Genomic DNA, 22,092 nt, shown 5'->3' with positions numbered 1-22,092 from the left:
ATATGGGATTGAGTGCAACATCAGCAAGTTTGTAGATGACACCAAGCTGTGTGTCCAGTTCACACACTAGAAAGAAAGGATGCCATCCAGATGGACTTGGATAGGCTTGAGAGGTGGACCCAAGCCAATCTCATAAAGTTTAACAAGGCCAAGTCCAAAGTCCTACACCTAGGTCAGAGCAATCCCAAGTACAAATATAGGTTGGGCAAAGAATAAATTGAGAGCAGTCTCAAGAGGAAAGACTTAGGGGATGTCAACTGATGAAAAACTCAACATCAGCTGGAATGTGCACATGCAGCACAGAAGGCCAACTGTGTCCTGGGCTGCATCCAAAGAAGTGTGAAGAGTCGGACTAGGGAGGTGATTCTTCCTCTCTGCTCTGCTCTTATGACACACCACCTGGCGTGGTGCCCCCAGCATAAGAAGGACATCAAACTGCTGGAGAAGGTCCAGAGGAGGGCCATGAAGATCATCAAAGGGCTGGAGCCTATAGGGAAAGGCTGTAAGAGTTCAGGTTGTTCAGCCTAGAGAAAAGAAAGTTCTGGGGATACCTTATAGAAGCCTTCCAGTACCTGAAAGAGGCCTACAAGAAAGCCAGGAAGGGACTTTTTACAAGGGCTTGCAGTGATAGGATAAAAGGGAATGGACTGAAGCTTGAGGAGGACAGATTTAGACTAGGTATTAGAAAGAAATTCTTTACAGTGAAGGTGGTGAGACACTGGAACAGGCTGGCCCTCCTTTGAGGTGTTCAAGCCAGGTTGGACAAGCCCTTAAGCAACTTGTTCTAGAGGAAGGTGTTCCTGTCCATGGCAGGGGGGTTAGAACTAGATGATCTTTATGGTCCCCTGCAACCCAAACCATTCTAGGAATCTATGAATTCCAAAGCAACTCTTTCCTCATCAACGCACTTGATGTCTTTTTTAAAAGTATCACCAAAAACCACAGATCTCAATTGCAGGGCCCTTGGTATTTCATGACACTATAAAACCTAATGGTGTTTAACCTGTCATAAAAACAAACAAACAAAAACATATGGGGAAAATCCCAGATCACCAGAAAATCCCTGTATTGCTTTGTGTATCTCACAGTGTACAGTCTAACTGCACTAAAAGTCAAATTCAGTAACCTCTGCTGAGTTCTGTGGCACTAACTGGAACATATTTTGTACACGTAAAAAAGTTTCAACATAACCAGCTAATCTATATTATCCCTAAATATCATCAGAACTGCACATTTTTTAGTTAACAGTTTAATTACCTTTTTTTTTTTCAACTGCAGATTATTTGCAAACTCAAATCTAACAAAAACTTGGAAAAATATCTGGAGCACAGGCACCTTCCACAGAGAGAAGAAAACTTGAGAAGCTCTGCTCGGAAAAAAAAAAAAAAAGGCCACTGCCCTGTCCTCACTTCAGTTTTTACTCTTAATTTCTGGTAGCTAAAGTATATTAGGATAGCTTTATAAAGCTTAGAGATTTCAGCAAAGTTTTCCTTCAGTGTCCTATGAAGATCAAACATACGTACAGGTAACAATTTATGCTTCGAGCTCTGCTTTCCCTCCTAACAACTACACACTAGATAATGTCATCAGTTGCATAGACTGGCAGAGCTCAAAACACAGCCTTTGAGAATTCACTCCAGGTATTTACAAATGCACACTACATGTGTGGCTTAATACTTTTCTAAGGGAAAAAAAAAAATGTTTTTCTTGATTCTGACAAGCTAAGTTTAAAAATATTGCCAAACTTTAAACTCAGTACAGACATAAAACATTTTATTGATAAAGATCACATAAGTAATTACACAAACTCCTAGGTCTTTATGCTAGCTTCATAGGATACCTATTAAAAGGGCTTTTTTCTTAATTAAATCAGCAAGTACACCCTCAAGTATCCCTACCACAGCAAATCAGTTTGTGCATGTATCGAATGAAAGAAAATTCAATGTATGAACACACCACAGAACTGATTTCATGATCACACATTATTACAAGCAGTATGAAAAGTGTTTTTAAAAGCACTGCATGAAACTATTTTGACAGTGCTCCTTTAAAGATGGCTATAAAGGAAGGTCGATACCTTCTTCCAATCCGTAGATCAATCTGAGCATTAATATTAGTAAAGAACACAGAAATGACTCTTACTTCAGATGCACCAGTAAGATTAAATTGATCCTTGCTCATTGTACCATACAAAAATCAACAGAAAAGCTGAAGAACATGGGAAAACCCAAAGAACCTGCAGAGGAAAAGGTCACAGATACAACAGAAGTCTTGTCTCCCAATATTTATATGCACCCATCACACTCCCATTCTATTGTTATGAAAAATTCCGTAAGATGTCATGAGACAGAGACATGCCAAATCCAGTATGTTGAAAAGAATTAAGAGCTAGCAGAGTTGCAGAGTGCAGCTGACACACTTTAAAAATGGAAACCTACAAAGACATACCTGATATCCATACCACTAACTTTGACATTTCCTGCTTTAGAGTATAATAAAAGTTTGTCCTGTTGAACTGAAATGGTAAATCTACAAACCAAACCCACATATAAATAAAAGTGTAGTATGAACCTCTCCAGGCCTCCTACTCGTACTCCACTACAGCCACTAAAGAGTCCAAAGAAGTATGGAAGGCCAGAGCTGACAAGCTGCTGTGCACCTGCAATGCTTCTTCATCCTCTCGCTCTTCCAGGCATTGCTGCACCAGCAGCTGCAGGTAGAGCAGATTTCACTGCCAGGTGAGTGGGGTCTCACCCCTGTTCCTCACGAAAGGTAGTTGGGGAGCAAGACAAAGGGCAGGAATCGGGTAGTGTATGATAACTATCAGCACCGTCTCAAGGTGTCACAACTACATCCTGAAAATCCCACGGTAGAGCCCTCAGTTGCGGGGTCCCGGCCGGTCTGCCGCTAACACTACTTACAAGACCACAGACTGGTTTGGGGATCAAAAGACACACTTTGAAGAGCCATGTGTGTATGTACGTTCTTATTACCGTTGCTGTTATTATTTTGTCCCGGAAGAAGACTGCAAACCCCTTTGCCAGCCCCAGAATACTATTCCTCGCGATCCTGCCTTCGGGGCGCGGGCAGCTCTCTGCAGCTCGCCCTTCCGCACTGCCACCCCATCGCGGGACAGAGCCTGGCCATTCAGACACTGGGAACTACCAGCCACGTGGAGCCGCAGCTGCCCAGTGCTGAGGGCCGGGAGTGAGGGCGACGAACCTCCCCGGCCCAAGTCGCCACAGTACGGGAGCGCCGTTCTGCAGAGCCGCACACTTCTCCAGCTGCGCTGCTTGTGCAACTGGACCATCCCGGCAGCCCATCCCGGCAGCCCCTCCCGCCCGCGGGCTCCCCCTACCTGCCCGAGCAGCCGCCAGCGGGCTCTCGCCACTCCAGTAGCGCTCGCCTCGCACTTGCCCGCGGCGGGGCGACGCGGACAGTCAGCACCTTCAGCCATGCGGCAGCGGGGCACAGAGACTGCCCTCCGCGAAGGAGGAGCGCTGCCCTGGCTTCGGGGACTTGCCGCCGAGCCTTCAGCGGCTGCTGGGACCGGCCAGGCTAGGGCATTAGGAAGACGCAGCGGGTGGCCATCTTTGTTAAGGGCAGCACTGTGGCGACAAGCTGTCGCTGCACTACGCCCAGCTCTTCGGGCACACCTTAAAACGAGTCGCCTGTGGCTGAAGGTGAAACTGCGTGAGACGAAAGCGACTTGAAGAAGCCGTGCCGGAGACGGTGGCAGCGCGCCGAGAGTGCGGGCGTCTGCTTCGGCTCTGCGCTGACATCAGCGGTGATCGCCCGCCGCTCACTGGCTGAAGCGCTCTAGCGCCATCTTGGCAACGGGCACTCCCGCAAGGAAGCGCCGAGTCGCTTCTCGCCTTCCATCTTACCGTGAGCGGCCCCGCCGGAGGGAAAGCGGCTTTAGCCCCGCCTGCCACGCCGAGTCCTTCCGCGGGCGCTGCGCGGCCTGGCACGGCGTTGCTGCGGCGGTGAGGAGCAGGGCTGGTGGGGAGAGGGGCCAGGCCGGCTTCTCTGGCCTTCGCCCGGGCGCGCCAGCGGGCTATGAAACGTAGGGCTGTTCCTCTCTGCTGAACCCCCTCAACCATGATCATTTTCTTGCGAGGAGGCTCAGCTCTGTTTATCAAGTTACCCTCTTGTGATAATACGATTTTATTCTTACATGATACTTACAGAAGGAGTGGGGAACTTCCAAAATACTTGCCCGGTTTTTGGTTTCACGTCTAGGGAGGGGGTTGCGCCTTCCTTTCTCTTCGTTGGTTACAAGAGTTAAACTGTGAACTGCCATTAACCACATTCTGGAGTAAGGTAGCAGGTTAAAACACAAGCTAAGCTGTGTGTACCAGTTGTTAAAACAGGTTTTGGTTTACTGTCTCTTCTCATCTGGAATACCTTTCATTTCTCTGGAAGAGAGAGAGTAATCAGCGCTGTGCCATTTTCAGGAATTGCAGGCTGACTGTCAAGAAATGAAAGGGCCAGGATGACATACGTTGGACTGCAAACTCTGCCCCAACGGCTGGCTTTCGGTATCAATTACTACCATAAGCTTAATGGTCTTCAAACAAGATGTCTTTATAGCAAAATAAAACAAAAAAAATGCCACATCCTGGACTACTCAAGAAATACATGTGTGCACAGGACCCTGCCACCTGGAAGCATCCTGCCATGGCGTTTCTTTTCCTGCAAGGTATGCAGTTTATGTGTAGACATAATGTCAACCAGCTTGGAACATCTGTTAAGGAAGCCAGCCATACTTTTCAAATGTTGAGGAAACACATTTTTCCTAAAGGGTTTGAAGCAGGGGGATAAAATACCAGAATTTCAGACATATACCATTGTTCCAGTTTTCTGTAAAGTTTCACTGTAAAGCTGCATTTTGGTTGATTTATTTACTGATTTATTTCAGACCTGGTAACTTCCAGAAATGAAGTATCAGGAGAATACTGCAGGGAGAGATCAGATAGTGTAGAGACAAAGTGTCCAAAGTGATGACACTGGATTCAGTCACTGTGAGCTGGCTCAAAAGCAGTTTTTCTGTGTGGACCAGTAAGTCATGACTTGTGAGAACAAACCAGCAGTTCTCAATGCAAAGCGAGGATGGGTCAAAAAGTGTACACTTACATCATACACTGAATGTTTTACATATATTCAGTGTTTACATACTGTAATAAATTAAGATTCTTCTTCAAAAGAGATTTTACAGCAAGCAAAACCAAGTAGCATTATTGCAACAATTCTAACGCATTTTTAACATTTTCACAAGAGAAGACAGCTTTGTTGGCAGTGAGGAAGCACTACTCTGCTTATGGATTGTGGAAAAAAAGATCCTTAAGCCTTTTCCTGATAAAATCCTTGCAAAACCGGTATCAGTTCACTGCTTCACTTAATTTTGCACTTTACAAATACTTACACTAATACTTTTGAGGTGGAATGAGAACCTGAACAGGCTGCTGGGACTCCTAGTTACAGGGACAGAGGTGTGGGTGGTGATGTTGTCTAGAAAAGGAAATGAGAAATGATACTCTTAAGACAGAAAAATTACAAGAAAACACCTCTGAAGAAGGAAAGATAACAATTTTGTCAAAAATGACTAAAAACTAGTTCTAGAACAAGAGCAAACAAATTTACATATAATCAGTTAAGGATGTACATTAATAGTATTTGAAGGGAGGACATTAATAAGTAAATGCATTTGGCAGTGCCTTCCTAAAATACCAGGGAAAACTGTAAAGAACTTGTTCCAACTTGGTTTTCTTTTTAGGAGCGTGTGCTATTGTAATAATGCAAAAATGAATCTGGGTCTGCAGCTCAGGAAATACCATTATTGCCTCAGTACCCTCATATTGGGAGTACAGAGTACTGGCTTGTAGCCATTGTTGTCTTTCCTTACTTAGCAGGAAAGAACAAAATTCCCTTCCAAAAGGAAGCAAAATACATCCATAATGACATCAGAACTTTTGTACAAGAATCTTCTGAAATCAGAGCAGAAAAGCTGGAATGACATTTCAGCAAGATACAAACCTATGACGGAGATAATCAAGGAAAAATTAGAACAACTGCACAAGAAGTATACATTCAGTTTGGGAAGCCCCAGGGTAAGTGGAAAAAAAATATCAAACATTACTCATCACTGAGTACAAATAAAATACAGTGAAGCCATTTCTGCTATAAAATTCTGGTTTACTGATTTATTTTATGGTGGTAGTTTTGAATATTTTAATTTGGTTTAGAACAGCTTACACCTGTGCCAATAGTGCATTTAGCTGAATTTCTGCCTAGGCAAGAGCAAGTATAGATACAATAACCATTTGACTTTTGGATAAAGAATAAAAGACATTGTAAGTTACAAAAGCAGTTGCAGGTGATCTGAGCCCTTTGTTAAATTTAGAGCAGGTATACCTAGCTTAAGTACCCTGACATGGAAAGAACTTCTTCATGTCAAATGTGTGTGCTGCATTTACAATTTTTTTGTACAAATGATGATTGAATGGGAGGATTCTAAGGAAATGCTTTAACTGTACGTTGGATTTGTAACTTGCTTGCTTTACAGATCAGGTTCGGAGACAATGTGTACTTTGAAGAGAATGGCTGCATATTTCTTTTAAAAGGAGATGATGGTAAGGGATTTATCTTCTTAACGTGGTGCAATGGTTAAAAATACTGTGCATGTATCACTTGGTGTGCTTTTCTTAGATAAGAGCTTAATTGCTCTGCTTCTTAAAAGAACTAAAAATACTTTCATAAAATTCTTTAATAATTGACAAATCATTCTAGAATCTTGAATCTCAAAAAGCAAGGTGAAGAGAATTAGAGAATATTCTATATCAGTACTAAGGCAAGTTTCTGGAGGGAAAATAAAGAAGTCAGTTATCTTCAGAGCCCTAAGAGCATATCGAAAAAGGACACATTCATACTGTCCTATTACTGGAGGGTGGGGGAAAAAAATTACTAATTGTATTTAGGAAAAACAACTGTGCTTTAGGTATCTGAAATTTAAAATTAAATGCATTTACTAGAAGCCAAGACCTGCACTTCAGAAATGTTTTTAATCATAACCACAGTACTTTTTTCCCCCTAGAACTGTGAATTTTTATTTATTTTTATAAAGTGCATTTGCAAATATCTTACAAGACAAGTACCTGGTGCTAATAAATACTGCAGGCAGGGTTGTTTAAATGCAAGTGTTAACAACTACTGTTCATTTTGACAGTGTCTTAATTACAGAAGTCATTTGCTATCTCTCATGTTTTATGGAGTAGATCAAGGAAATGCTGCCATTTTATTCAGCACTGAAGATCTTGGCTTTTCTGATACTGTTATTCAACGGATCAGAATTTCACCAGATCAGAGACGCATGTCCCTCAGCGTAAAAAGTGAAAATTCTGAAGAGGCAACCTGTATTGTTGTGAAACTCGGTCATTTTCCTGTTGTGGAAAAAGTAATTCCAAGTGTATTTAGTTTTGGTAAGTTGTTTATAAATATCCTGTGGATCATACCAGCTTTCAACCCAACATTTAGTGGGTGTATCTGGGACGCTGGCTGGTGTTTGGTTTTGGCTCTTTTGGCATTCTTTTTTAGGGAGTTGTGGGTTTTGTTTGTGTTGTTGGTTTTGTTTGCTTGCTTGCTTATTGTTGTTTTTCCCACAAAATATTTTAATATTTGTAAACTGAGCCAACATTTTTAGATTTAATCCTCATAGCTGTTGGTTTGTTTCTTATTTACAATTTCTTCCCCACTGCTCAACTGCAAGTTGTCTGATGTGGATGAGGGTGACTGCTTTCATGATACCGGTTTTCCTTCATTGTGCAAGCAAGCAATTTTACCTGTTTGAACAATCATGCATATTGTTGTTTTTATGGAACTCAGCTTCTAGAAAGAGTGTGAAAGTGGTACCTACAGTTAAGTATTGACTGGAATTTCAGCTGGACTCTAGGATGTGGGTCAGAATTCAGAGCCCAAGGAAGTTAAGCCTTGAGTCAGTTCTCTCAGAATAGATCACAGAGCTTTACCTTGCTGTTAAAATAAGCAAAGGTAAACTGAAGTGAATGGGAAGTCTTTCTTCTTTCATATGACGTTAAAGAATATATTAAAAAGAATTGTTCAGTAATATGCATACAGTGTTCTACATCATGTATTTAGGTGTATATTGTTAGGTATCATCAAGTATCTATGGTGGCGTAAGCAACTCTGCTGGGCAGGGCAATAATTTAAACTCAAATAAAACTTTGTAGCTACAAAAATGAAGAGCATCAAGAATTTAATGTTTTGAGTGTTTACACAGTTGAAGTTTTGGTGCCTATTGAAATACAGGCCTGAAAATTTGCCAGTGACATTTTTCACTATGCTTGAAGATGTATCTACATTTCTCTGGAAAAATCAGTGCATTTAAGAAACCAACTCCTTGATGCTTACAGCTGTGACAGATCATGGCTGATAATAAGAGTATAAAAAATGTATATCAGAATGGTAGAGATTGCACCCATTACCTCAATCATGAGCAAGAATATTAGGTCTTATGACCATTTGCAGTGTGTGTTTGTACTGCATGATATGCTGTAGCAGGCAGGGGAATGAAAGTTCTTGAATATTTACATCTGTAGTTTTTGAAATGCTAGGCTACAGAAGAACAGGGATTTTCCTTCTAAAGGCTTGTTCTTCATTACTGAACCCTTACCTACCTGTGCACTTCAGAGGCACATTGCTGTTCAGATAGCAAAATGTTTGCATTACTTCAGTGTGGTATTTCCTAATGTTTTGTACTGAAAATCAGTATTTATGCATTAGACACACATACAATAACTTTTTTAGGTGTGATAAATGCCTAAAAAATGAGTAAGATAAACACCATTCTGGTGGCTAGAGGAGTAACAGAGATAGTAGTAATTTGATTCAATTAGATTACTAAACTTCAGAATAGCAAGGTTTCTGTATTCATATGTTTCCAATGTTGGTGAACACATTTCCAAGAATAGAAAATTGGAGAATTTTTATCTCAGCAGTCCCTGTGGGGCAAATGCATCATCTCTTTGTCTCTGAATGCAGTCACATGCAGTGGTGGAGAGCTCATCCTGTCTTTATCATCTAGCTGATTCCATGTAAACCTCTGTTTTAAAAAGCAGCACATCTGTTTTCCTGTTCCCTCTAGAACCAGTACAGCATCAGGAGTGTCCTCTTCCTGGGCCCAAGTACATTGTCCTCTGTTGTTTGGTTGGGATTTTAAAAATCTATCAGTAGGATTCAGAGAAAACATGAAAAAATCTTTTGGTGGCTTACCCAGTGCCTGGGACGCAGAATTGCTGCCCTCAGTTCAGTTGCAGCTGCAACCCGCCTTTTTCAGCATTATGTCCAGTGTTCACATTGCTCCATCTTCTCTCAGTACTAGTATATGCTGCTCCAATTAAATAGGCATTTGTCTTTTTTCCAGAATGGGCTACAAATGATGTACTATATTACACAAGTCAGAAGAACCTTAAATGCCAGAATGTGTTTATGACCACTTTCACGCACCAGAAGCATACTAAATTAGTTTATACAGAACAAGATGCAAGGTAATGCTTACCTAAAATATAACAAGTCTTTTACATATTCTTAAGTATTTTATATGTAAAATATAACTGGTTTGGAAACCAAATTATTTGTATTATATTCCAAATGGTAAAAGGCATTTTAAAGTTGTGCTCTGCTGTCAGTAGTGCCTTATACAGTCTGAGAACATGCTCTGTTCTCCTCTTGATATGGGATCAACAGAGATTTAACTTTATTCTCTTACCTCACGAGTTCAGCTGAGTTTATAAATGTCAAGGTCAGTCTCAGGGCAGGGTGTCTTTTAATGAATGGGTGACAGTTTCTTACTGGGTAAATCAGACTGGGTTTCATTTATTTTTTTTTCTCTGCTATTGATGTCTGATACATCTTTTTTAAAACAGGGAAGTTCAGGTGAATCTTTGCTCTGGGTAATGGATGAGCAAAATCATTACAGCATTCCCAGAGATAGAACTATTGTTGACTGAATACCCTCTCAATAACCTTTCTTTAAGCAGTGGTTTAAGGAGACAAGAAGGCTCTTGCTGAATTGAGTGCAGAGCTAGTTTTTCAGCCATACAGCACATGGTAGATTTATACAGTATTCCATAAACTTAATTCAAGTTGTGTATTCAGTAAAGAAATTTCAATTGTACTTTCATCTAAAAAAAACCTAAACAAAAAAATCTTCTTTGATATGGAGCAAATAAGATCCTTTTCTTCAGGCAACATTTGATGCATACTTTTGGAAAATTAAGTTGCACTGACCTGACACTTCCCCCACAGGGAAACTGTTGGCATAATTCTGAAGGTCATAGTCATTACAGTAAATCTATTAGAAACGTATTCTAAAGGTTCATGTGCTATTGCAGCTCATAACTGAGCTCACTTGTTCATCAGAAATGACAAGACATGCTTTTGTGTTGTCATTGAGCAGTTCTGCATCTCATCAGCTCTTTTGGGTGTAGTCAAACAATTTTTTTTTCCAATTTTTTTTTTTTTTAAACAGTATTTTTTTTACTTCCTTGGGGGTGGGGCGGGGGAAGCTACAAAGCAAAAAATACTGTAATACCAAGGTCAAAGTCCTCAGGGAAAAGCATAGCCTGCATTTCATCTTGACTTTCTCAGCGTTAAGGTCAGCAGAGCCAGAATGTTGGAACCTACTGAATGCAGTGCCACCTTCCCACCAATTCTGTGTGTCTTAGAGAGGCAGGAAACTGGTTCCTTGCAGTCTTTAGATTCCCCCACTGTGCCTGTTCTCTAAAGAAACGATGTCAAGATAGTGCAATTAGAAGAAACAACAGTAGCAGAAAAGAAATACAAGCACTGAAAAGGCAGTCCGAAGCATCCTGTTCTTCACCAGTCAAATACTGGTCGCTGCAGTCACTTAACTGGTCTGCATAATGCAGACTATGGTGCTCAACTTTGGAATTTCTGGGTCTTTGTGTTGGACAGTTTTGGTTTTAGAAGCATCCAGTCTTAAAAGATTCAATATGACAAACTGCAGCGTCCAATTAATCAGGATGACTCATAGAAATCTGAATTTTCAGCCTCAACTTGTCCAATTTAGTATCCAGACAGTGGTTTTTGTTGTTTTCCCATTTCTAGCTTGTAGAAGCATTTAAAACCAGTAGATAGTTCCTAGTTTCTTATATAGTTCTAAAACCAGTTGCTAGTTTCCAGGTTTATTCCTGCAAATCTGCCTGTCTGGTCTCCTGTATGCCTCTACTTTTTTTCCCCCCTCTTATTTTTATTTCCTTGCTTCAGCCAATTCAGTCAGTAACAGGTTTTTTTTATCAATTTATCTTTATAACAGCTCTTACTTTAGTTACTGCTGTACCCACATAATGTCTTTTATGAATTTTAATTATCCAGTATTACTTTTTTTTTTTTTAAATAGTGGTACAAGGTCAATAAAATGTTCTACATTTTGCCTGAATTTTAAAGCCTCTATATATCAGTGAGCTTCCACTGTATCTCTGTGATGCAGAACCCTGGATTCAGTTCAGCAGTAATTGAAATGCTTTCCTTGCAGATTTCAATTTCCACACACAATATTGTGGGGTTTTGAATCCCAGTATAGATTCAGCAGGAGTGGGTTTGGGAACCAAGTAGTCTGGAATTTCTCCAGCCCACTTACAGGCATGCTGTTTCTGGCCCTTCAGGAGTAAGGTAGTCCTTGATTCTGCAACAACCAATGTATTTGTAAATCAAGTTTAAGCTTTTTCTGCCTTAAAAAAAAAATTAAAATAAAAATTATTCCTTACAGATTCTTTGTGGACATACATTGCACAAAGGATAGGCGCTTTCTCACTATCAACAGCAACAGCAAGACAACCTCAGAAGTTTGGCTGGTTGACTGTAGAGATCCTTTTAAGTTGCCTGCTCTTGTACAAGCACGAACAAAAGGGGTCCTTTACCACATAGAGCACAGAAATGATGAGTTGTATATTCTTACTACATATGGAGAACCTGCAGAGTATAAGGTAATTTTGGATTCATTCAGATACTTATCGCAGATAATACAGAAATAGTAAGGCTAGCTTTTAGTTCTTGGCTTCACAGCTTACTGAAATAAGAGAATTACACAGCTGCATGGATTGAAAGACTGATAGTGGTACAGGGAGTCTCACCTGCAGCATGCCAGTTAGCTTCTAACTCAACAGCAAGGAATTGAGTATACTTTAACAGTAATTTCCCTCATATAAAAATTTGAATTGGAGATCTCAGTCTATATAACCAAACCACCTATGATTCTGCAGGCCACACTGAGAACACTTACTGCATGAAAACGTTCTATAGCTTAATCTGTGAGAACTGAACTTTTCCAAATGTTACTGAACTCTTCTGTCATTTTGCCTAATAAAAGTAATTAAAAACCTTCCAGTTGCAGTCAGACAAACCCCTCTCTCCCCCCACAATACAAGCTAACGGTTATTTTCAGTGAAAAGTGTTTCATGAGAGCACCTACATGTCTCTACATCTCATTTCTAACTCTTTAACCTTCTAAGAGGTTGCTTTCTGTTTTTATAGTTAATGAAGGCACCAGTATCTTCCAGCGGCATGGAGAGCTGGCATTTAGTTTATGCACTGGAAAAGAAAACCAAACTAGTAGACTTGGAGATGTTCAGTGATCACTGTGTTATGTTCCTGAAGAAGGCTGGTCATCTTCACTTAAATGTGATTTCTTTTATTTCACATTCAGTTCAGTCAATAGAGGTATGTTTTAACTTGGCTTAAGCAGCACAGTATTTTTCCAGCACTGTTTCCTTTCTGTTTTCTTGTTCTTAACATAATACTATAATGAAAGAAAAGATAAATTCCAAGAGCTTAAATGGTGTGGAAACTATAATACTATCAAGTTTGTCATTATGCCTAATTGTATTTACCTGTGGCTGTTCTTCAGGATATCATGTGGTGTCTAATTGCAACACTTAGAAGGTTAAAGAGCAGCTATCCTATGAGTCAGTTCTTTCTTCAACTTGCTACAGTCAAAGTCTTTACAATACAGCTGATTCCTAATGTATTCCCCTTCCTAATGATTCCCTAAGCACACTATTTAGTTTTATTTGGCCTGGTTTTGGTTACACTCATTACTGTAAGCCAGGAAGTAAGCCTGGTCCTCCAACAGAAGACTGATTAGGACATTGAGAGGACAAGTGTGGGCACTGTCCCGTAACGAATGGGAACTGATACTGCAGTACAATTTGTGCCGAGTATTCTTCCCTTCTCTAGGTGTTGCTAAATATTTGTAGATTGAAAACGTAGTGACTGAGTTCAAACCCATGTTTTTCTGGAGACCGTTCAGAGAGAATGTTTAATTGATTTGTTTGCCTGAAAAGTGCAGTCTGAACTACTTGAAAGTTTATTGTAATAATCTGTATTCTATAAAACTGCTACACAAAAAGGTTTTCAGCAGAGTGCACTGTGTGCTCTCTGAAAGTGGTCATAGTTTCATTTATTGAGCTTGGACTTCTATTGCCATTTCGTAAGTCTCTAGCAACCTAACTCAAGTAAGTAGTGGCCTGGCAGAGGGTTTGACTATGTCCCTGCTGCTCTCAAAGAATGAATCTTGATTTCTTTTTATTCTTAGCAGAGTTAAAAATCTTAAATATAATAGCACTAAGTGTCTGTGGGTGAATGTGCCAGGAAAAGGTTTTGTTCTTTACAATGGCTGGCAGTAGGAACAAAGTTAAGAGGCAGGGGTTTTTAGTGGCTTAGCATTACTGAGCTAACTGACAGCAACAGTGTAACAACTGACATGGACTTGGCTGTATAAGATGTTGAAGTAGGACTGGAAACCAGAGGGGAAACAGGGTCTGAAAATGAAAAAAGGGCAGAATAATTTCATATAAACTGTTTGGTTGGGGGATTTTTGTGTGGTTTGTGTGTGTGGTGTTTTTTCCCTTGTTTGTTGGGGTTTTTTTGTGGTGGTTTTTTTATATGTGCACTAATGCCCATTTTTAAAGAAAAAGAAATCTGAATTCAGTTTATTTCATTGTTGAACTTGATCCAGTGGCCATAGAGGAAAAATTTGCTGGCATCTCTTTTTGACTGTTTCATTACTGAATTTAAAAGAAACACAGATTGTGCTACATACAAACTGAAGATAATGAGCTTGATACTCAAACTCTTATCCTCTGAAGGACACATTAGGCAAAATTTACAGGAGCAGTGCAAAGGTCTCACTTGTAATGCTGTGTTTTCTCAGCTGCCTCCGTGGGCCTGTGAATTCGAATTGGAATCTCATCCTGAACATACCACCAGCACTTGCTATTTTCAGCTCACCTCCCCAGTACACCCCCCTAAGCGTTTTGCATATTCATTTAAAGAAAATAATCTCATTGAACAAGCTGTGCAAGAGGTACCAATTATCACGAATTGTCACACTACACGTTTACTAGCTAAAAGCAAGGTAAGATTTTTTCAGTCCTTTCCCCATTTCCTTTATTCTTTCCCTTCCTCCCCTCCCATTTAAAGAAAATGCATTTGGCAGGGAGCAGAGATTAAAAAAAAATATGTAAAGAGCAGTTGGTACTATAGTTACTAAACAGTGGGAGTTTCTTCCAGTGCTATAGAACAGAACGAGAAAGAATCGTGATAATTTTTTGTTCCATGAACCTGGCTGTGCACGAGGAGACACCAGTGCACGATGAGTCAACAGTCTTAGTATAGTATGACTTAAAATTGCCGCTTGATGTATGGTATCATTCTCCATGATAAATGAAAAAAAGATGCCAGGTACTGGAAAGAACACCCCACAATCAGCAGCACAATACGGACGAAGAAAGGAAAGTTTTAACAGCCTGAGTTTACAAAAATGGAGATGTTAATAAGGAGTTTGTGCTGCAGTAAGTGGTAAACTATTTTGTTAATAATAGATATTCTTGGTATTACAGGGGGGAGGAAGACTTTGGTGCTTTGGTAGTTTAAAAACTCCTCAGGTGTTGCACTTAAATTAATTTTATACTCTGCATCTGTAAGCCCACACAGCAGAGGCTCAGTCTCTCGCTTTATTTTTCAAGAGTGCTTTGTACATTTTAAGTGAAAAAATTACTGTAATAAAAAAAAAAAACACTTTTTGAAATAAATAATTGAAGTTTTCATTGCCATGTATCATTGAGATTTCTGAAATGTCCTTTATTGTAAAATACTCCTTCATTTCCAGGATGAAACTTTGGTGCCAATTACAGTTTTTCATAACACGAGTTCTAAAGAGCTGCACAGGAAACCACTTCTGGTTCATGTCTATGGAGCTTACGGCATGGATTTGAACATGAGCTTTAAAGAAGAGAAGCTGATGTTAATTGAACAGGGTTGGATATTAGCCTATTGCCATGTTAGGTAAGCCAGGTAAAATGGAATTAAGATTTTAATCTGTGGGGTACAGGTAATTCTTGATAAGCAAATGAAAAGGTACAAAAATAGACTTTTCGTGTAGCTACAGTGAATTCTTCCATTTCTTTAGGGTTTGGGTTTTTTTAAGTAGTTTTTAAACAAACAAAATGCCTCCAAAAATTTACACTTTTAAGACCATGAACTGCATTCAGGTTTCTTATATCAGCAGGATGGTTGCATCTATTAATCTTTTTAAGTCACGTTATTTCTTCTCTTATCTTTGCTCAAGAACTGTTTTGCTAACGTGCAAATTGTAGTAACATGCTACCTCCTTTTTCAAGGGCATTGTTTACTAATGTTCAGTCTCTGTCTTCTGAAAGCCATTTACCTTCTACAGCAACAACTAAGCATATAAGTTGTTCTTGTATTGGCTGAATCTTCTGTCCAGCTGCAAATCTACTAGTTCCATAAAACCACTATTGCACAGCCACCTTCACGTTTTCATTGAGATAATAATTCAATAGGTGAAGAAGGTAACAAAATAATCACTTTAGAGAGGAGAAGGAATAGGGAGAATGATAATTGTTTGAAACACCAGTTCCAAAACAAATTCAGCATACATTCATTCTGCTATATTCACTGGCAAGCACTGTGCTGTTCTTCCTCCCACCCTTCTAACTATCTCAGGATGCAAATCAGTCAGATTATTCATCCAGAGATGAAGAATTTGGCAGACTAATCAAATCATTAATTTTAAACTTCAAACCTTTGGGGGCTTAGAACCAAAGTTGTGGTTGTGTAGAAAGAAATATGAATAAATTTTACAATTCTGTATTACAAATTGTAACATTTCCAATAGTATTTGAAATTCACAGATTAGGAAAAAAAAAACAAAACACTTCCTCAAGAGTCTCAAAATGTGAGCTTTGCAGAAGACAAACCCTGAGTCTCAGTATGGAGCCATGAAATACTGTTTTGAGCAAATGCTAGCAATAAAGTATTGAAATTGGTTTAAGCTTCCTGTATAATTAGATAATACCAGTGTCTGATTTTTGTATTGCCTGCAGTGATGGTGTTATTTCTTAAAGCGGTGTGTTTCGGGACACAAGCTCATGTGCACAGTGCCCTTTCACAGTTAGGATGTTCACCAGTCACCACGCACAAGTTATCTTTTTTGTTTGCATGTTGTGTGTTTTATCTGTAAAGGGGAGCTAAAGAACGAGCATAGAGAAAAGTTTATTGGGAAAAGCCAACTATGGTTTTGCAATTCTATGGCTACTGCTGTCCTTTCACTATATGAAGCTTTGCATGCTTTGCCATGCAAAGTTTTCCAAAGAGACTCCAACTTGAATTGTTTTGAATTTCAGAGGCGGAGGAGAACTAGGCCTTAGCTGGCACAAGGATGGATGTCAGCATAATAAACTCAAAGGTCTTCATGACTTGAGGGCTTGCATCATGCTGCTGCACAAAGTAGGATTTTCTCAGCCAAACTACACAGCACTAGCAGCTGCCAGTGCAGGAGGAGTTCTTGCAGGAGCCCTGTGCAACACTGATCCAGAACTTATCAGAGCTGTGGTTTTACAGGTGAGGTTCTACAGACCTTTCATGGTGTTCATACAGTGTTAAACTGTATTTTTTGTTCTACCAGTTTCAGAATTGGAAACATGTCAGTTTAGAATTCACTTTCCTCATTTGTTGGAGGAAACTTTGACCTAAGCATCTGAGGTCCTCTGTCCTAAATTTGCCAACCTTTTTTTCGTTTGTTTTTCCCTCCAATAATTTCTAAGGCTCCTTTTGTAGATGTTCTGAATACCATGATGAAAACTCACCTCCCCCTGACAGTTGAAGAACAGGAAGAGTGGGGAAATCCATTAGCAGATGAAAAATGTATGAAGTATATCAAAAGCTATTGTCCATACCAGAATATTAAGCCACAGGTAAAGCTATGCTTTCTGCCTCTACTAGTACAGTAGCAAAGCCTAACACTTCATAAGGAAACAGAAGCGAGTAACTGGAATATTAAAATGTCTGTATTTTACCTTTTCAGTTCCTTAAAATCCACAAAGCTCTTGCTTTGTGTTAAAATGAATGATTAATACACATGTATTCCAGTAATAATCTTAGCAATATTTGGAGTAATAAGTGACTCTTGGAACAATCCTCAACATGTAAAATTCCTTCTTTTGCAGGGCATTTTGAAGTCCCTCTTTGAGGGAATTGCTGGGAGTTTTTCCCTTTCTTTTAGGGGTCATTTTTGACCTTTACCATCTTAATATGTGCATTCGTTTCAGGGATGGTTCATTATAAAGGAGACAGAAGCAGTGCACCTGCTTTGGCTGCTTTGGTTGCTAGGAGGAAAGGGTCCTGTTCTGTGTATGGATTGCCTGTTCTCTGTGTAGATTGCCTGTTCTATGTATAGATTATAGATTTGCCAGATGAACATGAACCAGCAGTGTGCCCAGGTGGCCAAGAAGGCCAGTGGCATCCTGGCCTGTAACAGGAATAGTGTGGCCAGCAGGAGCAGGGAGGTCATTGTGCCCCTGTGCTCAGCACTGGTTGGGCCACGCCTTGAGTGCTGTGTCCAGTTCTGGGCTCCTCAGTTTAAGAGGGATGTTGAGTTGTTGGAATGTGTCCAGAGAGGGGCGGCAAGGCTGGGGAGGGGTTTGGAGCACAGCCCTGTGGGGAGAGGCTGGAGAAGCTGGGGTTGCTTAGCCTGGAGGGGAGGAGGCTCAGGGGAGACCTTTTGGCTCTCTACAACTACCTGAAGGGAGGTTGGAGCCAGGTGGGGGTTGGTCTCTTCTCCCAGGCAACCAGCACCAGAACAAGAGGACACAGTCTCAAGCTGTGCCAGGGGAGGTTTAGGCTGGATCTTAGGAAGAAATTTTTCACAGAGTTATTGGCCATTGGAATGTGCTACCCAGGGAGGTGGTAGAGTCACCATCACTGGAGATGTTTAAGAGGGGACTGGATGAGGCACTTGGTGCCATGGTTTAGTTGATTAGATGGTGCTGGGTGATAGGTTGGACTTGATGATCTCGAAGGTCTTTTCCAACCTGGTTAATTTCTATTCTATTCTATTCTATTTCTGTTTTCCTGGGGTTTGCCGATTTTGTCACGGGAGGAAGGAGGTGTTTTCTGCTGAGAGGCAAACAATGAATGGGAAAAGGAGCTACTGCTTTGACACCATCCTCTCAGAGAAAATCCTTCTTCATTTGAAGTAATGTTAGTTGTGTTGCATAGCCTCATTAAGTAAAATCTTAGTATAATACCAACTACTTTCTGTATGTAGAAGGATTGCAAATGTAAAGTTCAACTGCTGTTCTAAGGTGCACCATTCCATGATTACTACTTTTTGCAACTATCAGCAAGCAAACATGTATCAGACTTCTACCGTGTGGGAGAGGATGCTTTTGATTCACTTTTACAGGTAGATGATGCCCTGCTATGAAGTAATTTTCAAGGCCAAAATACCTTTCGCAGTTAGTAGTTAAAAGTGTCTTTTTAGGAGCAGGCAAACATGTAATAGATGTAGCTTTAGATAAACAAAGTAGTACAGTAAAATAAATAGAGAAAAATTTGTTAGTCGCTTCATAAGAAAAACAAGTTGTCATGTATTTAACTGATTTGTTTTTTTAACCTCAGTGTTACCCTTCAGTTTTTATCACTGCATACAAAAATGATCAGCGGATACCTCTGGCGGGAGTGTTACAATACGTTCAGAAACTTAGGAGGGCTGCACTGGAGTGTGCCAGCAGCACAAGTAAGGAAGGTGAGAATATTACAGATACATGGAGTTAACTGGAGTATTTGTAGCCACATAATTAAACACCATAGATGTTGACTCCTCCTTAAATGCATTCATTTGTACAATATAATCCAGTATCTAAACCACTGAAGTAATTTCTGTTACCTGCAGAGATGAGGGGTACAGTCACACTGACAAACCTCAGCTTCTAAGATGTGCACTCCAGAGCCTTAAAAGGGACCAGCATTGTGGACTTGCCTGAAAATAGTTAAATCCATTCATTAAATAATGGCAAACCACAGCAGGCTCAGGAAAGCATCTGAGAATAAAATAAATTAATAGGAAGACAGAGACTGGGAGAATGAGTGGGGCTCGCTCTTTCCCAGGCCTAAACACATGGTCATTGTTGGATAGGGCTAGATAAACCCATACTGTCTAGCAGTCCAGCTACTGAAATGGTCAGACTGCAGTTCTCAACAACACATGGATAAAAAATCTCATTTTTCTGCTCTACAAAAACGTACTTTCCCCAGTTTGCTAAAACCAGAGGTGTTAACCCAGGTTAGAATGATAACAGTACCAAGGGACTGATGCTTTCATGCCTGAGACTTAACACTAGCTTTGGGACTGGTCCAAGTAAAAGGCACATTCAAACCTTATTATTTTCTAGTACCATCTAATCTTGGGAGAAGTGTTTACCATCAGCACCATAATAAATGTTGAAATAGCTTTTCTAAATCTCATTATGCCCCTTCTCTGCCAGCAGCACAACTGCTGTTGCAGTCTTTGCTCAGGAAGAAAAAAGCACATCTTTCCAAAAAGGCTGAGAGAGAGAGAGAGACAAACATGCTAAACATGTAGCTGATGATAATACAAATAGCTCATCCAGAAGGCCTCTGTGATTTATTTTTTTTCCCTTAAGGACAAACAGAAATTTTGTTAGGACAGAGGGCACAATTATCTGTCCCTTAACAACTCACATCCCCATCCCCACTTACCTTTTTCCATTCAGTCAATGTCAAGTGATCACCAGCTTAATTGTTGCAGGAAATCGGATCCCCAGTATCATCTTGGATGTCCAGGCAAATGGTAGTCACTGTGATTCATCTTGGGAGGATTCACTGAATGAGGTATGATCCCCATATTGCACCCCTCCATAACATGGTGGAAGGAGGTGTCCCCTGGATTGGTACTTCAGCCTATTGTTCAGGCAGTCATTTAGTGTATGGTTGAAGTATTGAAAGGAGAAAAACACCACCACAAACCTGCCACAATTAAGGTTGCTCTTGTAGCCTTTTATAAGTATTACTAGTTTTTATAGCTATATAAGATTATATATAATCACTATATATTTGTATTTCTATAGTTTGAGAAAGCCAGTGTCAGGTTTAGGAGGCGTCTGTAGACCTTCATATTTTTAGATTTACTTCTCCACAGACTTTAAGGGGTAGTTTACATTTATTGAACCTCATCATGCCTTAAGCCACGAAATAGTATTAAACTCCCACTGTAATGTGCTAAGAGCTTTGAATGAAAGGTTCCGACTTGTGCAAAACATTGTTACAGCAGTACATGTATTGTAGAGTAGTAAATACTCAAAACTGTCATATAGGCTATTGACTTCCATCTTCCACATGAGTAAAACATAAATGATGGGTTTGGTCTTTACACTTTAAAATGTGTGACCTGTACTATCAAAGGACACTCCTACAAGTAGGTTTCAACCTTTTGCACTTTGTATGTATGTGCACAATAAAAGAAACAGGACCCAACATACTATTACTGATAGGTCAGACTATCGTAGTTTGATACAAATTGTGTTACTTTTGACTTTAACAAACCCTTGCAAATGTTAATTGGTTGTTGTGGCAGTCGTCCCAGAACAAATTCTTTCAGAAAAAGATTCATTCTGCCTTAGGGCAAGATATTGCTTAGCCTTAGGTATGGAAAAGGAAGAAGAGTAGAATAGCTGTGTAAGGCCCTGAAGGATTATAGTGGGGGGAAAAAACAAACCTATTTTGAAATAAAATATTTTCATTACTTTAGGTTGCAAGACATCTGGCATTTCTGAACAAAGAACTTGGGGAAGCATGCCATCTCCAACATCATACAGAATCCTGCAAATAGCTAATGAACACCTTGACCACCTGAAGCATTCGGGACAGGTTTTTATTTACATGAGAAGTGCGCACCTTCTCCAGAAGATCCCTCCTCTGGGATCCATGCTTTACAAGCATCAGCAGACAAGAAATTCAAGGTTGTGTGTGGCACTGGTTTATAAACCAAGCACTGAATTTCTCCCCTGCCAGACAGCACAGCAGTAGCTGCCTGCATTAATTGATTTGTTCAGTACAGTTCTGTTCACAGTGGCCAGCAGCAAGGCACTGCCTAGGTGGAGCTGAAGCCCAAAGGTTGGTTCTTGAAGTCTAACACCTGAACACATGCACTTTGTACAAGCAGCCTCTCCAGTCTAAGACCTCTCTTCCAAGAGCACATTTTACCCAAGGCAGTAAAATTCCCAAGAAGCATTTGATTTAAAAGTCTCACTAGCATCTTCTAAAACTAATGTGCATATGCAGGTGATGGTGACTATTGGCTTTCCTTGCTACACAGCAGGCATAGCATACTGGGGTAGAACACCTTGCAAAGAAGCAGCAGACTAATTTTGGCCTAATTCTTTCATCTGAGTAAAGGGAAGAACTTTACAGTTTCCCTGACTAGCATGGTAATCTTAAAAAGAGGGTACCAAAGTCCTCTGGAAAACAAGAAAAATGCCCCAGGAAGAGATGCCAGAGTCTGTCCAGAGGGTAAACCAAGAGGAATACCTCCACTAAAGCAGTGTGATTCATAGTTCTACTGACCTCTGAGCCAAGGTGCAAAATTGGTGCACCTTGCTTGTTAAGATAGATGAATGCTGTACACCTGGAGCAAGCAACCATTATGTGGCCATAATGTCCAAAAACCAAAAGAGA

At 40.2% G+C, this 22,092-nt stretch overlaps 2 protein-coding genes across 2 annotated transcripts in view; one reads left to right on the top strand and one right to left on the bottom strand.

Moving 5' to 3' along the window:
- Positions 1–3,556, bottom strand: part of CAMKMT (calmodulin-lysine N-methyltransferase) — a 245,010-nt gene extending 241,454 nt beyond the window's left edge. The window contains exon 1 of the mRNA XM_054168402.1: positions 3,359–3,556. Within this exon, the coding sequence (XP_054024377.1) occupies positions 3,359–3,457 (99 nt within the window). The 5' untranslated portion in view covers positions 3,458–3,556. The remainder of the gene's footprint in view (positions 1–3,358) is intronic.
- Positions 3,557–4,439: 883 nt separating this feature from the next.
- PREPL (prolyl endopeptidase like) lies at positions 4,440–21,773 on the top strand. The gene is made up of 14 exons (XM_054168481.1): positions 4,440–4,702; positions 5,913–6,110; positions 6,566–6,632; positions 7,275–7,478; positions 9,440–9,563; positions 11,807–12,023; positions 12,571–12,756; positions 14,249–14,452; positions 15,206–15,381; positions 16,743–16,959; positions 17,163–17,312; positions 19,018–19,144; positions 20,168–20,250; positions 21,167–21,773. Exons 1-14 carry the CDS (start codon positions 4,496–4,498, stop codon positions 21,245–21,247), a joined length of 2,241 nt encoding a protein of 746 aa, XP_054024456.1. The 5' UTR covers positions 4,440–4,495; the 3' UTR covers positions 21,248–21,773.
- Positions 21,774–22,092: the final 319 nt, after the last annotated feature.

Source organism: Dryobates pubescens, chromosome 16 (genome assembly GCF_014839835.1).
Source record: "Dryobates pubescens isolate bDryPub1 chromosome 16, bDryPub1.pri, whole genome shotgun sequence".
Lineage (NCBI taxonomy): Eukaryota > Metazoa > Chordata > Aves > Piciformes > Picidae > Dryobates > Dryobates pubescens.
The sequence above is the reverse complement of the archived record's forward strand: the minus strand, read 5'-3'. Positions and strand labels throughout refer to the sequence as shown.